This window comes from Delphinus delphis, chromosome 16 (assembly GCF_949987515.2).
Source record: "Delphinus delphis chromosome 16, mDelDel1.2, whole genome shotgun sequence".
In the NCBI taxonomy this organism is placed as follows: Eukaryota; Metazoa; Chordata; class Mammalia; order Artiodactyla; family Delphinidae; genus Delphinus; species Delphinus delphis.
This window is the reverse complement of record NC_082698.1, coordinates 68,749,754-68,768,138: the sequence shown is the minus strand read 5'-3', so window position 1 is coordinate 68,768,138 and position 18,385 is coordinate 68,749,754. Positions and strand designations below refer to the sequence as shown.

At 36.8% G+C, this 18,385-nt stretch overlaps 1 protein-coding gene across 4 annotated transcripts in view; it reads right to left on the bottom strand.

The window, feature by feature from the left end:
- Nucleotides 1-18,385, bottom strand: part of JMJD1C (jumonji domain containing 1C) — a 308,870-nt gene that overhangs the window by 203,120 nt on the left and 87,365 nt on the right. The window contains exon 1 of one of the 4 annotated variants that reach the window (XM_060034932.1): nucleotides 2,101-2,743. The exons of the other annotated variants lie outside the window; for them this stretch is intronic. Coding sequence (XP_059890915.1) covers nucleotides 2,101-2,118 — 18 coding nt within the window. The 5' untranslated portion in view covers nucleotides 2,119-2,743. Of the gene's footprint in view, nucleotides 1-2,100; nucleotides 2,744-18,385 lie in introns of those variants that run through there. 4 annotated transcript variants of the gene reach the window in all.

Here is an 18,385-nt window from a genome sequence, read left to right as displayed (position 1 = left end):
GCTTTAACTCTTTAGAGAAAACAGGTCAAATGTCAAAGAGCTGGAAATACAAGTGTCACTAGGAAACCCAACAGATTGGCCCAGGGTAATACAAGTTGTCCTACTACTTCCAAATGTACATTACCTAACCAAGCTGTATGAACTTTTTAAAAGTTCAGAAATACGCATCCAACGTACATTCTAGGTAAGTATAATGTAACCAGACCAACAATGAATAAAGAGTACTGAGAATTATTATTTATAATCTAGGAAAGATACCAAAGAACTTCAATTTGGATGATGAAGTTATGTAAGTGATTTCACTGAAGATACGGAATGATGTTCAATGTTCTGCATCATTACTTTTCAGGTCATATATTACAGCACAGAGAGCATATTCTTTGGCAGCAAGAACAATGAGACCTTGAATGGTAAAATTTCTTTGAGCCTCAGTTTTCAAATTAGCAAAATAGAGGTAATAATGAATACTTCAGATGGCTGTTTTAAGGACTAAACATGATAATGTAAGAAAAGAACTCAAAAAAGTAACTGACACATGTTGGCGGCTTCTTTTTGTCCTTGACCTTAAAGTACGATGTACTTCATAAAAACTAAAAAGAAAATGTTTGGCTAGAGATTTGTCACCACGATCACGATTGCATTGCACTGAAATGTCAGAAAGAGAAAGGATATGTAAAATGAAGTTATTGAGAAAAACAGTGAATTTAATTTTAAAAAGAACCATCAGAGAAATTGGCCAATCTCATTCAAAAACAAGAGTGAGAAGGGGGAGGGGAGAGGACACAGACACGTATTTTTAACCTTGGCTTTTTTATAATCCAGTGGTTAAACACATTAACTTTTAACGTTTATTTAATATTTTAACATAAAATGTAAAAATGATCTCTCTATATGAAAAGAAAGGAATTTGTTACTGGAATACAGCAACATGTCTATTTATCTTTCAAAAACAGGTAAAGAAGAAGGATTACTGAGCAGCAGAGATGCCAGACATCCAGAAATCCACAAACGTAAGCGTGATAACATGGCAATTTGGGAAGGAGAATAAACAGAAGTAATAATACTTATAAGTATATAACAGAAATGGGCCATATGGAGAATTTTTTCTTAACATTAAATTTTAAAGTGACACAGAGGCAGTACATATGGATAAAAAGAAATATCAACAATGAAATGGGTGAAAAGAAATAACCAACAAATTTAGGCAATGACTGTAAGTCATTGCTATTACCAGTTGCAATGGATAAGGATCGGTACAACATAATTCTTGCTCCCAAGGAGATTTAGAATCTTACTTCAAAAGGATTGCAATAAACATCTAGATAGCAATCCTTACAAAAATAATACCATCATAAAGCTTTTTAAACATAAAAAGTTCATATAATATATGTATGTATATTTTCTCAATTAATTTTTAACATCTAAATCCTCTCAATTCAACCCTATCAAGTAGATATTAGGTACATTTTACAAGTGAGAACTCTAAGACCCAGAAAGATTGAGTTATCCAACATTACACAGTCAGCATTTGGCAGAGCCAGAACTCAAACTTGAGTCTACTATTCTAGTACCATACAGCTCCAAAAGTAAGTATTATTCGACAATGTGGATGAGAGACCAAAGAGCAAAAGTTAGTTTTTAATAATACAGATGTAGATAATTCTAACGAGAAATGGCAGAAGATATTCCCTATGAAAATATGAACTCTACTAGTAAAAGTAGTATCTTACCAATATTTTATTTCTCAGGGCCTGATACACTTTAGGAACTTAAATAATTTCAGTGAATTGAATTAATGAAGGTGATGAGTGAGTGAAACAGTATGACTACATATAGTTTTCAGATGCCAGATTTTAGAAGGACATATATAAATAATGGAAGGAGGGAAATGTAACTAAGTGTTTATAAATTAATATCATAAACTTTATAATAATAATATAAGTTAGAATAAGCTAAATTTTATAAATAATACAAAGGAAAACCAAACAGGTCCATTGGCTGCATAAAAGTAAGAGGATGAACTAGGAAGAAACAAGAATATTGCATGGAAAAGATGATGTAATGTTAACAGATGCAGAGAGAATAAAGAACTACTCACACCTTCTCTTTTGCATCCATCTTCTCCACCAAGGAGAATTGAGTAGAAAACTGGAAAAGGTAGAAGAAACATAGTTAAAAAGTAAATGAAGTTGAAATGAGTAAAGAAGACTGTAAGAGAATACCTAGCCACTTTTTAAATTAGTTTTTGTCTACAGAGCCTGTATTAGGCATGCACCTCTAATGTGTATAATCTGTAAAACATCGTAAGAAAGCAATTTCTAAAATGCACTGATACTGAAAGAAAAAAATTTAAGAGAATTATGTATCAAAAAAGCATGTAGCCTTTTAGTTTAAAACGCTTTTGAAAATCCATTAATGTCAATCTGTATCCAAAGTACAAAGACTATTGTTTGAAGATGGCTTGTAAGCACTAAAAAAATAAAACAGTTACTCCTGGAGCATTTTTGTTTTTTCGCTATAAGTGATCCCCAACTTCTTCTTTATCAGTAAATTTCTTCTTTTTAGGTAGGCTAGTATAACACTATATGTACTCATAGCTGGATAAATCACCATAATTTACAGTATTTACCAAGAACTAGAGTAAAATTAAATGTCTTCAAAAGTAATCCACAGGCCTCTATCCTCATACTTTAATCAAGACAGATGACTCAATAGGATTCAAATTTAAGAATAATAATTAACATGTTGGATGATAACATGAAGTTTCAAAACAATTTCAATAGATTGGAAAATGGGTAGAATCAACTAATATTAAAACAACAGCAATAGCAGTCATAGCTGACTTCATGAAATAAAAGAGGCTTAGCTTAAGCTAAAGCCAGAATTTGGGAAAGCTGATAAACGATAAACACTCCAGTTTAGAGCAGAGAAGCCCACAAAGGGTCAAAAATTGGTTGAGAGTAAAGTAGGGCTAATAGGAAGAATTACATTAGTCTATTTCAGCAACAGTCAGACCCACAGATCTCTCCCTGGCTCTAGCTTAGCAACTGTCTCCTCTCCCACTTTGGCAGAAAAAGAGTTTTTAGAAAAAAGTTATCAGAGGGTCTCTGGATCAAGGACCATACTACTTTGTATTATTTATAAAATAATATGAGATTATTACTGAAATAGGACGATGAAGTTACAGTATACATAATTAAATACATTGAAAACCAACCCCATCCCTCCCACTCCCACTCTTTTTTACCTCAAAGGGTTTAACTTTTGAGAGCTAGGGAAAAGACTGGTTTACTTCTATGGGAAACCTGACCAGTTTAAGATAAAAGACACCCAAATAAACAGACATTAGGTATTCCCCAAGGACATGGCCTGATCTCCAAACAGGCAGGACTACGGTCAACAAACCCTGCCCACATGCTCAGAGCTCCCATAGTGCTTTTTAATTGTTATGCTATAAAGTATGAGTAGTCAAAAAGAATCATCAAGTATTTCATGCGGGGAAAACATCAAATATAAAACCTAGAGACTAAATTACACAGAGAAAAAAGTGACTAGAAGAAAACAAGACTCTGAAGGGAGAAGAAAACAAAGAAGCAAAAAATCACGCAAAAACTAATATTAATAGTCTCAATAATATAACAGAAACAACATAATTAAAACACAGACAGAAACAAAAATTTTAAATGGTTATTTAAAAATAACCATTCAGAGAACAAAAAAGTTTAAGGAAAATGAATTAAGAGAGCAGAAATGAAAAACACAAGAAAAAGTTTAGACTATAAAGTTGAAAATTCCTCCTACTCATAGAACAAAAAGAACATAGGCAAAGAAAATATATGGTAAAAAGAGGACCAGTATGGTCCCACATCCCAACACAAAAGTTCCAGAAAAGAAAAAAAGAATTCAAGAAAAGAGGGAATTAAGTAAACAATTCAAGAAAATTTCCCAGAACTGAAACTCCTAAATTCCCACATTGAAAAGCAACTCCTGAAGAGCTACGCACACAGATGAAAAGGCATGTACATCTAGAAATGTTACTGTGAAATTTCCAAGCACAAACAAAAGAGAAGATCCTACACACTTCTTTCTTGTGAAAGAATCAAAAAGCAGAATGATATGACTTTTCAAAAGCAACATCATAATCTGGAAGATATTATATCAATGCTTTCAGAACTCTCTAATCCAGAATTTTATATCCAGTCAGATGTGAGTCAAGTTTGAGGGCAGAATACAAATACTTTCAGATGAACAAGCCATTAAAAAATGTCCAAACAGGCAGTCTTTTTAAAGAAATTACTGGAGGATATATTCCACCAATACAAGAGAATAAACCAAGACATGGAATTCAGGAACATAATCTGATAAAAAAAAAAGAGAGAGAGGCAAAGGAAGTACAGTGCCTCACATAAAGTAAGCTTTATATAAGCCTGTTTCATAACTGTTTTCCCTGCCTCTGAAACAGAGCAAGACCCTGTGGGGCCCTCCTGGGTACAAATCCTTTCCATGTCCCGGTTTCCCGTCAGTAGGAAATAGGCTTCATTCAGCCTCCTTGACCTTCCCTGAGTTCCAAAGGGCAGATTCAAACAATTGCTAATCAGGGAAGAGAGGCAATGCAGAAACAAAGGAGGAGCAGTAAAGAAACTAGCGCAGCAATAAAGCAGAGTCCTGATTCCTCCTCAAGGAATATACATAACAGATACCTTTGAGCTCTTCTGCAGGAACTAAGGCCCCCACCCAGGTGGAGGATGGTAACTTCAGACTGAGCACAAGATTCCTGGAACACCACCCTGTTACCTCACCACTAACTAATCAGAAAAAAGCCTGCACACAGGGCTTCGCTGCTGGCGCAGTAGTTGAGAGTCCGCCTGCCGATGCAGGGGACACGGGTTCGTGCCCCGGTCTGGGAAGATCCCACGTGGTCGCTGAGCCTGCGTGCCCAGAGCCTGTGCTCTGCAACAGGAGAGGCCACAACAGTGAGAGGCCCGTGTACCAACAAAAAAAAAAAAAAAAAAAAAAAAGTCTGCACACAGTGGAAGACAACTAAGACTCTGATCCCCCCCTCCCTGCATACCGCCCCCCCAACCCGTGATTCTTCCTTTAAAAACTTTCATTGTTGAGCTGAATCTTCAGAGTTGGTTTCTGAACATGAGTTTGCCATCTCCCCGGGCTGTGGGCCTCCGGAATAAAGCAACGTTTCCTTTCCTACCAATGCTTTTCTCTCAAGTATTGGCTTGCGAGCAGCTGAACCTGAGGTCAGTTAACACCTCCAATCGCATTTTTTTCTCCAGCTTACCTAATACCACCAGACTAATTTTCTTATAACAGTTCCTTTCATCATCTCACTTTAATAATGTAAAATATGCATGACTACCTTCTGAGTCAAGATCAAGCTCCTACATCTCACATTCATAGGTCTCTATTACATATTCCAAGGGTCAGCAAATACGGCCCATAAGCCAATCACCTGTTTTATTTATTTATTTATTTATTTATTTATTTATTTATATTTTTGGCTGTGTTGGGTCTTCATTGCTGCACAAGGGCTTTCTCTAGCTGCAGTGAGCAGGGGCTACTCTTCGTTGTGGTATGCAAGCTTCTCACTGTGATGGTTTCTCTTATGGCGGAGCACGGGCTTTAGGCGTGCAGGCTTCAGCAGTTGTGGCACGCAGGCTCAGTAGTTGTGGCGCACGGGCTTAGTTGCTCTGTGGCATGTGGGATGCCGCAAACCAGGGCTCGAACCTGTTTTCCCCTGTATTATCAGGCGGATTCCTAACCACTGCACCACCAGGGAAGTCCCCAATCACCTGTTTTTGTTTGTAAGTTTTTACTGAAACACAGCCACCCTCATTAATGTACGCATTGTCCACAGATGCTTTCTCACTTTGATATCAGAGTTGACTGGCTGTGACATAGTCCATAAGGTCCACAAAGCATAAAATGTTTACTATTTGGTCCTTTAAAGGAAATGTTTGCTGATCCCTGACCTAGTTCAATCTCTTATCTGTATCAATCCCATATACATATTTAACATGTCTAAAATGCAACTCACCTTTTTTTCAGATACCTGCTCCTCTCAACTTCATTATTTTATTAATATTTAATAAATATTTATTGAGGCCAAACACTGCTCTAGTAAGTTGGTAAAACAGCAGGGGAAAAAAAGAAAGCCCCAACTCTTCCAGAGCATATTTTCTTCTGGAGGGCAACCAAAAATAAAAAAGTATACACATAAGTATATGTCAGTTGGTGATAAGTACTATGAAAAAAAACAGAGGTATCTAGGATGATAGAATGACAGCGGAATGGGGTGCTATTTTAGATATCATAGCCTTTCTAATGAGGCAACATTTGAATAGAGTCTTGAATTAGAAAGTGAACCACAGGAATGCTTTGAACCACAGGAATGCTTTAGGGGAAAAGCAATCCAGCAGCAGAGGGAACTCAACTCCAAGAGTGGATGCCTCTTTAAATTTGTACCCTAAGTACCTCACTTGTCTCACTCTAGTCCCAAATCCTGCTGTCAATGACTCATATACAGAATACATAAAGACCTCCTACTAATCAAAAAGAAAAAAACAACAATCCAGTTGCATAAGACTTGATCAGGGACTTGAAAAACAAGGATATATATCCAAACAGCCAATAAGCATATGAAAAGGTACTCAACAAATTACTCACCAATGAAATGCAAATTAAAATTACAGTTAGATACTATTACACACCCATGAGAATAGCCAAAATTTCCAAGTGAATACAACTTTATACAAAAGCCAAAAAACCTGGGAACAACCCAAATACCTGTATTTGGAGAAGAGCTCAATAGTGATGTATTCGCACAATGAAATATTTCATGGCAATAAAAAGAATAAATTTCTGGTAGATCCAATAACATTAATGAATGACTTAGTTTCCTAGGGCTGCATTAATATATCACCAAAACACTATCTATTGGGATAGAAATCAGATAAGCAGAATAGAGAAGCAGTATAAACTGGGAGTGAAACCAAGCAGGACCCTGTGGGGCTCCGAGGCATGGAAGCCTTTCTGTGCCCCGCATTTCTTGTTTGTAGGGAATAGGCTTCAGCCTCCATGACCTTCCCTGAGTTCCAAAGGGCAGGTTCAAAAAGTTGCTAAAGATGCAATGACAAGGGAGAAGCAGTCAAGAAACAATAGTGCAGCCTTGGGGCAGGGTCCTGGTTCCACCTCAAGAGATACACATAACAGTATCTTTGAGCTCTTCTGTAAAACTAAAACACCCAACAAATGGAAGATATTAACTACTTTTGATAACCGTGAGAATGACAGAAGCTCACCAGGCGACCACCTGAGGCCAGATTAAAGGAATGAAGGCTGGCCCTGCACATACCCTGATCCTTATCAGCAACCCCACCCCTTGAACCATTGCTATAAAACTCATCACCAAATCCCTCAGGTTGGGACACAACGTTTTGAGGGCAATAGCCCACTGTGTTCCCCCTTTGCATGGCAAAGCAATAAAGCTTTTCTTTTCTACTTCACACAAAACCCCTCTCTGAGATTCAATTTGGCACCAGCGCACAGAGGCTGAGTTTCAGCATCAGGAAGGGGTACTAAGGTAAGTGTAATGTCTTGGAGACATTCTATTCTGTATTTTGATCTTGGTGGTAGTCACATGAATAGATAAAAATGTATTTTCTAAAGATCAAAGAATGAAACTGAGTCTTCCAAAAGCTGAGTTACCCTGCCGAGATTATGATTAACCTCTCTATCCAAAACTTTATCCCCTTTCTTCTCCTGACCCTGCTCCCCTCAGGATTGAGGAGTATCAAAGAAAAAGGGGAAATGAAACCAAGCAGGACCCTTCAGGGCCCCCCACCCAGGTACAAAACCCCTCCGTGATCCCTGTTTCTTGTTTGTAAAAAAAAAGAAAAAGAAAAAAAAAAAGGTCTTAGTCTCCTAGGTATTCCCCGAGTTCCAAAGAGCAGTCTTAAGCAGTTACTAATTAGGAAAGAGACAAATGAAGAAACAAAGTAAAAGCTGTCAAGCAAGAAAAATGATGATAGCTGAAACAACAGTTCAGAGGTAAAACATAATCTTAGTTCCTCCTCAAGGGATATACAAAACAATTTGACCCAGACTGGTTAGAACCAGAAGGTTGATGGTTAAGATTCCCAAAACAACACCATGCTCTCTCACCATAAACCAATCGGAATAAAGTCCACAGGCTGCAACCCTCATTCTAAATGTTGCCTTAAAAGACCCTTCCCTGAAAGCCATTGGGGAGTTCAGGTCTTGTGAGCATGAGCTGCTTGTTTCTGCTTGCTTGGTGCCCTGCAATAAACACTGAACTTTCCTTTACCATGACCCAGTGTCAGTAGATTGGCTTGCTGAACAGCAGGTGAGCAGACCCAAACTGGGTTCAGTAAGAAGAACAGAATATATTCTGTACGACATGGTTTAATTAAAAGAAATAAGGATAAGACCACAACACAGAGCAGAAACATCAAAACAATAATCACAAAATAGTTGCTAAATAATTATTGAAAGACTGACTAGTTCAGAGCTATCTTAAGAATTAAACCATTTTAATCAGACAGACTAAAAGACATATCATTTCCAAATACTTACTCTCATCTTTCAATACATGTGTTTATGTATTTATCTTAAAGAGATAATGCAAAAATAGGTCAAAGACAAGCACTCTTCAATATTCTGATGTCACAGTATTATTTGTACTTAACAGGTCTGGTGCTAAATACCAAAATATATTATTTTATTTGTGTTTTGCCACCTTAAATACATAGTGATGAAATAAACTTACCTCTGTTTAATAACATCTTAAAAATATGACATATTCTAGCTTAATATGTATAGATTTTTAAGAATGGTTTTCCTGAGGAGAGAGTAACAGAAGAGACACAACCTCATATTGCAGGAAATTTTTATGTAAACAGTGGCAACTATTGGAAAGGAGAAAATAGTTAGACTAATTTAGTAAAATAGTTGGTTAAACTCCTTTCTGGGGGGAAAAAGGCCCTTCACAGCTGCCTTAGGTTGAATTTTTTTTTTTTTTTTTCTGTTTTGCTAGGAGACAAAGAAAGAAATCAGGAGGTAAGATAATGGCAGAGGCTCTGTATATGTGTTGTGTGTGTGTATGTGTCTGTGTGTACGCACATGAGACAGAGAGATAAGAAATGCTAAGAAATCTAAATAAAGCAATTCTTTTAACTTTTGCAAGCATTTAACTTTTGTCCCTCAAGTCAGATTAAAAGGTGAATGGAAGACAGTCACAAATATCTGTGATGAAAATTAGAGAATTTCAAAATTACAAAACCGATAAATCCCAAATCAATGAAGAAAAAAAAAGATTGACTGATTCTATCCAAATCTGAGAGAGAACCTGAGTAAAGAGTGATCAATAAATACTGAAAGACTGAAAAGTTCACACTTTTACAAAGATATTTAGACTTCTTAAAATGTACGCAGAATACTATATGTTCTAAAATTATTAATAATTAAGGAAACCTTACCTACTGAACTTACTTAGTGAAGAGTTCTTTGTTTTAATTTTAAGAAGCACACGAGGGCCTCCCTGGTGGTGCAGTGGTTAAAAATCTGCCTGCCAATGCAGGGGACACGGGTTCGAGCCCTGGTCCATGAAGATCCCACATGCCGTGGAGCAACTAAGCCCGTGCACCACAACTATTGAGCCTGCACTCTAGAGCCCGCATGCCACAACCATTGAAGCCCACGCACCTAGAGCCCGTGCTCCACAACAAGAGAAGCCATCTTAAATGAGGTCTGCGCACCACAACGAAAAGGTGCCCCTGCTCGCTGCAACTAAAAAGAAAGCCTGCGCACAGCAACGAAGACCCAATGCAGCCATAAATCATCAATTAATCAAAAAAAAAAAAAAAGCACATGACCGTGTGTTGTATTTTCTGATTTAGGAATTTCAGTTTAAAGATCTCAAGGCTAACCAGATCACCTAAGGTTAGGTGCTCAAACCTTCCTCACAGCTTCTGCAAGGCTCTTATATGACCACCCTCCCCAAAAGATGAGTATGATTCTAGTATTTAGAGATACAAGAAAGATACGAATGAAAAGAAAAACACTTTATCGAATATACAAAAAAAAATTATTCCGACAATGAAAGAAAAAAAGCCAGCTGTGTTGGATGAATTGAAAAACAACAGCTTAGTTTTCCCCAAAAGGCTTTAGGAGTGAATTTGATTAGATGCATTTTCCCCTGCTGCTGCCCACACTGCAACCTAATCCCCTCTTTTTAAGACACAACTCCATTTTACTGGTTTTGAAAATGAGTAAATGTAGCAGTATGGGTATGAGTAAGAATATGGTTACTTACCATATCTCACTTAAAAACGTAATTTTTCTACATATAAAGTGACTTCACCAAAACTTTAGTATCAGTATGTATAATATCACAGGCATAATGAAGACAAGCTTCATTAGAATTTTACCTATAAGTTTTAGTGTCCTATCCATATACATATTTTTAAAAGCTACCAGTTTACTAATAACTTTCCCCACCTAATAAAATTTCATATGTGACTTTTATCAGAAAGCACCAATATGAAAAGTTACTGTAATTTGATAACATTACTGGGGAAATAAGTATCTATATTGTTTTCTTTAAAGCTTTTATATATAAACAAAAAATTGGCTTTCACTTGCAGTGCAATTGGTATTGGCCATTAAGTGTGGTTCATGCGGATTCAGAAAAACTAGAGCACAGATGTTTTGTTTTTTAAAGTTTTGGTTTAGCATAGTTATTCTTAGAATACCTGATGACTTTTAAAAAAGCCTTTTTATTTTTTTAAGGTGAAATATAAGTGTATACCAACTCATCACAAATTGTAATCCTTTATTTTAAAGAACTAGTTCAGTATATAATCTTAAGGCATACACAATTGTTACAAAACCAAAAAACAGAACTACATGTAAGATTATATTTCTTAAACTTTCCTTAAAATAAAATCTTTTTTCCAAATCTGACACAATGAAAAACAACTATAATGCCGTATGGAACAGCAGCACCTGCAAGGAAAAGATCCAGTCTGGCAACTGCTGGTACTATCAATTCAACACTTGATTCCCAAACATTATGGTATTCCTTTTCCCCCTTCCTGCACACTCAAAGGATGTAACTGAAGAAAACAGAGCTTAGAGTGTTCATGCCAAACCCCCACACTACACAGCTGGATCTCTTACACACTCTAAAAAAGGCTGTCCTTCAGACAACAGGCTTAACACACATTTATGCAGCATCCTGCTCCTAGTCAGGAGTTCCAGATACGATAACTATTCAGTGACACATTTAATCTCTATTTAAAAATTCTATATTTTTTTAAAGATACTAACAATCAAATAAGAACACTAAAATAAGAGAAATGTACAATGTTTAAACTGCACAAGGAATAATATGACCAAGGCAAAAGAAACATGCTTTAATCCTTAATGACAATTAATTTCATAGGCAAATTTTTAAATAAAAAAAGTAAAATCTTATTCACTCAACAGATAGGATTTTCTTGTTTTGTTTTTTTCCTGAAATAAACAAACGCATTTTAAAATTACCTGAACTGTAATCCATGATTGGGGAAAAATAACATACCTCATTTTGTCAATATTTTCCAATGTGTTCTTAATATTTTAGAAAGCTTTTGATATTATGAAAAAAAGTTTAAAATTTCCTTGGCATGTTACTAAACCACTAAAGGCCTGTCAAGCAACAGGGGGCAAACTGTCTACTTGGCTGATCATGCTGAGCTGGCAATTTCTCAAACATCTGTTTAAGGTCAGATTTCCAATGCATGGAACCAATCAATAGAACTACACAATTCTCCTAGCACTATAAGAAGCTAAACACAGAACACTATTTTACATAAGTAATGAAACATAACCTTAGCTTTGTAATAATAACTTGTAGCAAAGTCTATCCCTTTCTTATCACAGAGTTCATACATTTAAAATTATTGTAAAATTCTATTTGCATTTTATTCTAAAATGTTTATTATATTCATGAAATATGTATATAAAACTCTACATTCAATTTGGTAAAAAATACATAATTGATTTTTTAGTTTCACACTCCACAGAGGTGCTATATGTCCAAATGAAATTTTAGGGATAATTTTAACATAACAATAAATATTTATAGTTATTATTTTTTTACAAATATGAAAGTTGTAATAGTAGGTCACTTAACTGAGCAATTCATTTTGCAACAAATTCACATTAGTAGATGACTGAGTTTATAAAAAGATATAATGTTGAAACTAAATTTGTCATAGAAACATTCAGATTTCTCTATGATCATAGAGACTGATGTCACCTACTCTGAAAAACTTTTGACCCAAGTCATCTTAAACACATTCTATATGCTACAACTTTGGGAACTTGATCAATTATTTAATAGAGTAATGAAACACAACAGATCACCAAAGAATAATAGTTAAATGTCATAAGAAGCATTCTCAATGCACATATATAGATGAGGTACTCCTTTACTGGGTCTTCTGTTTTTTAAGAGCAGAAATATTAAAGCCAAATTTAAAAGTTACTTTTCCTTTCAAAGTACCACACTAGTGTTAATTACTCAAACTGCTGCCAAATTTTTGATAAAAATACTGAATCTACAAAATGATGATAAATATAAAGAATGTGCCGTTTTATATAAGCCTGCCCAATAATGAATGGACAGTTTTAAATCTTAGATTGAAACACTTTGTCAAAAGGCCCTCAGAAAATTAGTGACCAATGTTTAAATGATCAAGTGACTATTGGAAGCTTTTTTAAAAAAACGTAATGTCAACATTTTTTTTTAATGTCAACATTTTTATATGGCATAGGATCTTCTCTCATATAAAAATATGCTAAAGCTACTAGAAAATAGATGGATCATAAAACTTTACCTGTGATTACACCATATACTAAGGAACTTCCATCATATTATAGACATAAATTACTTCCTTCCAAACAATGAAAAATAGAGAACTTACTTCTACCCAGACTATCACTAAGAAAAGTTGGGTCTTAAACAATCCAATACTTCAGTAAGTCAGCTGAAAGAAGCCAGGTTATTGTCAAATAAGAACCACATCACTTTCCTGTGTAATACAGACAAGTTTTTATTTTTCAATGAACTCAACTATTATGATTATTTTGCTCTAATAAGCTTCATTGCTTTATATAGGTTTACAATTTAACTCCAAAGAAAGCCTAAGATTGAGACTACATTAAATATTTTACAAGAATATCATCACAGAAAGGTAACAAGTTTCCAGGTAATGTTGATGCTACTGGTTTGCCGACCACACAAAATTACCATACTAAAGGATACCTGTAACATGCATCCTGACAAAATATCTAATCTATACTGCACAGTTTTCCAATTAATCTCCCGTTAACAACACTTAAAAAGCTCTAAACGGTTGTTCAGAAATCTCTCCATGATCTTCCACTGCCAAGAGCATAACATACAAATTTATTAAGATCTGTACTGAAGGTTTTACAACAGAGAAAACCATTTGTCTTTTAGTCTCATTTTTCTTTGATGGCTCAAGGGAACGTCTGTCTACATAACATTTTTTAAAGCCTTGCTAAAGCCACTCAATATTTTCTATATACTAATGTATCAGACACTACCAGGAGCTGTGTTACAAACAATACAAGCTACCTCTACCTGAAGGACACATATGCAAACAAATAATCAAAATATCAACACCATGTGGAAGTTTCTGCTTCCTATATATAATTCATACCACCATCATTACCATCGCTGTGACAATTAAAAATCTAGATAAAATATATTTCAAGTTTAGGTTTTTAAAAGCCAAGGATAACAAGAGTGTTGGTACATAGAAAAGTCTGGCGCTGTCTTAAAGAGTTAAACATATAACTATCGTATGACCCAGACATTCTAATGCTAGGTATTTTTTTCCAGGAAAAATGAAAGCATATTTCCATAGCAACTTTAAATGAACTAATGATCCCCGTAACAATATGGATGTATCTCAAAAGAATTATGCTAACAAAAGAAGCCAGACAAAACAAAACATATACTATATGATTATATTTGAGCAAAATTCTGGAAAATGCAAACTTGTCTATAGTGACAAAAAGCAGTGAGTAGTTTCCTGAGATTGTGGGGTGGGAGTCGAGATTTACAAAGAGATTCCAAAGAAATTTTGGGGATTCTGAGGTGGTTTTTTTTTCTTTTTTTTTAATTGAAGTATAGTTAACATAACAATATTATATTAGTTTCGGGTGTACAGCACAGTGATTCAGTATTTTTACAGATTACACTCCTATTAAAAGTTAGTACAAGATAATGGCTATAATTCCCTGTGTTGTACTACATACACCCCTGTTACTTATCTATTTTATACATAGAAGTTTGTATCTTTTAATTCCATAACCTTATCTTGTCCCTCTCCCTATCCCTCTCCTCATTGTTAATCAACAGTTTGTTTTCTAAATCTGTGAGTCTATTTCTGTTGTGCTATATACAATCCTTTGTTTTATTTTTTAGATTTCACATATAAATGATATACAGTATTAATCTTTGTCTGACTTATTTCACTAAGCATAATATTCTCTAGGTCCATCCACATTGCTGCAAATGGAAAAATTTCATTTGTTTTTAAGGCTGAATAATAATATTCCACTCTGTGTATGAGTATATACAGATGTATATGAAACACAAGATGTGTTTGTTTTCTTGATTATGTTAGTTTTATCTTGGAATCATGTATCTTTATACATGTCATTTAAATATGTACAGTTTATTGTATCTCAGGTATAGCTCAACAACACTGCTGAACATTCTTAGATCGAAAAAAAGCACAAACCAAAAAATTTTCATCTTTTTTCACTGAAAATAAATTTTCTTAATTGTATCTTAAAGAGGATTATTTAAGAATAGTAGGAAAAGGGATGAGAAAGGTAAACCTGAAGGACTGAAAAACAAATGTTCACCCAATTCAAATGCAGTACAAGACAATACAAAATAGAAATGTGTGTACACGTATTTGTGTTCACACTGAGAAAAGACTGGGAAAAGCAGCATATGAAGCATTTGCATTTCTAAGAAATGAACAATATAAGAGAGGGAAAATACTGTAACCTAATCATACATGCCCATTCAAGTCCATGTAAACCAAGCCCAGAGACTACAAACTGAATGCTGTCAAAAAGATTGTTGATTATTTCTGCTTAAGCAATCTGAACTGCAGCGTAACAACTAGGGTTTTCTATTTTGTTTTCTGACCCCCTTTTAAAACTCAACATCTCCAGATTCCTTTCCCTAAAACACACACTATAATAATTGTAGACCTCTGTGCAATCCCTTGAGAGTTCCCTTTTTCTAACAGTCTAAATTCCTTAGGTTAGCATTCAAGAAGCTCCATAAATTCACCGTTCGAATCTTCAAAGCTATACTACCTCTTCACAGAGACCAACTACTCTACTTCTAGTATTAAAAAGCCCTTCCTCTCTCTTACCTTTGCCTCTGGCTCTCATAATCCCTTTTGCCTAAAACATCCTGCTCACACTGCTCCCTATACCAATACCATAATCTTTGAAATGTCAATTAAAATCTCATATCCTCTGTGACACACTCAGCCTGGACAAAAATATTTACTTCCAGGCTTCCCTGGTGGCGTAGTGGTTAAGAATCTGCCTGCCGATGCAGGGGACACAGGTTTGAGCCCTGGTCCGGGAAGATCCCACATGCCACAGAGCAGCTAAGCCCGTGCGCCACAACTACTGAGCCTGCGCTCTAGAGCCCGCAAGCCACAACTACTGAAGCCCGCGTGCCTAGAGCCCATGCTCTGCAACAAGAGAAGCTACTGCAATGAGAAGCCCTCACGCAGCAATGAAGAACCAACGCAGCCAAAAATAAATAAATAAAATTTATTAAAAAAAAAAAATTTACTTGCGAACATTTGATTCAAGTATTTGCAAGGGGTATAAATCATTTCCTGACCAGTACCTTTAATCATTCAACATTTATACCTTACACTTATTATCTACCATAGTGCCTTTCATATATTAATATATTTGTTGTTTCTTTATAAGTACCAATATATAACACATTGCTATTTTGGTCAGGTTCACTTTCATTCACTAAAATGGACAAAATCCCTACTTAATAGCTGCTACCTTTGATTTATTATTAATTTTTTTTGAGAAAAGAAACATTTTAATAGACTGAAAACCTGAATAACTGGGAGGGAATAGCCGACTAAATCAAATAAATAGAAGAGAGACAAAATCAAACTTTAATATGGAGAGTTTACAGGATAAAAAATAAACAGTAGTGCTTCCCTGGTGGCGCAGTGGTTGAGAATCTGCCTGCTAATGCAGGGGACACGGGTTCGAGCCCTGGTCTGGGAGGATCCCGCACGCCTCAGAGCAACTAGGCCCGTGAGCCACAACTACCGAGCCTGCGCATCTGGAGCCTGTGCTCCGCAAAAAGAAAGGCCGCGATAGTGAGAGGCCCACGCACCACGATGAAGAGTGGCCCCCGCTTGCCACAACTTGAGAAAGCCCTCGCACAGAAACAAAGACCCAACACAGCAAAAATAAATAAACTCCTACACCCAACATCTTAAAAAAAAAAAAAAAAAAAAACAGTAAATGTCAAAAAAAATGAGAACAAAAAAACCTGGAGGAGGAGAAATTTCTAATTCCTGAGGATTCATATGGAGTTCTAAGTTTTGGAATATTTTACTGACTCACAAAGCCCTTCTTAGTGACTCTCTAATACAGAGTGAGAATGACTTGAAGAGTGGTATCAAAATGCTTAAGTACCCTCTAAACAGACACCCAATCTGGTAAAAATCTTAAGTTCTAGATTCAAAGCCAAAACTTTTAGATATTTTTATCTGTATCTCCTGAATACTTTTATAGTCCTCTATGAAAACACAGCTTTGTGAGATAATTATTATTTATGAAAGAGGAAAGAGAGAGAGATGAAAATGGCGGAGTAGGAGGACATGAAGCTCACCTCCCCGGAGAAACACATCAAAACTACAACTATATGTGGAACAATTTTCACAAAAAAACTGACCAGAAACTGGCAGAACTCCTACACAAACAAAGCTGGAAGAAAGATTTCCACGTAACTGGGTAGGACAGAAAAAAAGCATAGTGTCGGGACTCCCACCCTCGAAAGGGATCTGAAAGGAAGAGAAGGTCCGCAAGGCAGACCCTCATCCTGGGGAGCAAGAGGTTGAAGCCACAGATGGGCATCCCAGCCTCAGGGTCCTGCAATGAGGAGACAGGCCCCCGTGGGTGCTGAGAGAACCCCTGTGACAGACAGAAGGGCTGGAGAAGCACAGACTCTACTTTCGAGAAGTGCATATGTGCTGGCTTGCTAACAATCAGGGCGAAGAGAGCTTTTCACAGCTGTCTGCTGCCTCACCACACTCCCTGTTCCCAATGGGGCAAATGTCCCAGCCCCGCTCACTCCACACAACAGCTTGGCACGAGATCTGGGCTACCTGGGTCCTGGGCAAAAAGTCTATTTAGCTATAGTACAGAGACAGATGGAGGGGGGTGCCCTGCTTGGATGTAGTCTGGGTAGGACAACAGCAGCAGCCATTGTCAGCACTCACTCACTCAGCACCCCAGGAACATGCTACGGTTCCTATCCCAGCTCTGCAGATACTCTGGCCCCTCCCACTCCACCCCACAGCTTGGTACTGGACCTAGGGCAGACAGGTCCTGGGAAAAGACTGTCACAGAGGCAGCCCAGACCTCTGGCAGCAGTGTGGCCACCTCAATTCCTGCAGCCACAACACCTCAAGCCCCAGCCCCAGCACAGTAAATGCTCCACCTCCAGCTCCACACACTCCATGCCACAACCCTGCAGTAGATCTGGGACGAATACGACAGGAGAAGAGATGTGATTTTGGGCTGTGCCTGTGTGGAGATGGAGACTCCTACTCAGGTGGCACACTGGTCCTCTGTGAGTGCATGGGATGCACTTGCTTCAGTAATCCCCTCCTGTGGGACAGGGCATGAAATGAAAGGGAACAGAAACTGATCAAGCCCAAACCTCAGGGCTTCTACTCTGACAACTTGGGAAAATAAACCACCTGGACAGGGCCACAACAGCCAGGTAACAGAGAAGTCCCACCTCATACCCTGAACAGGCTTTAGATCCTCCGACACCAACCACACACCCTATCAAAGTAATCATGGCCAACACATCCTGAGGAAACATGTACACCAAAAATACTGGACAGTCTACACAGGGACACTCCCACATAAAAACACCCCCTTCAAGACCACAAAAGATAACTGCTTCTCCTCGATTTATAGAGACAGAGAAAGTTAAGAAAGATGAAAAGGCAGAGGAACTACTCCTGATTAAAAA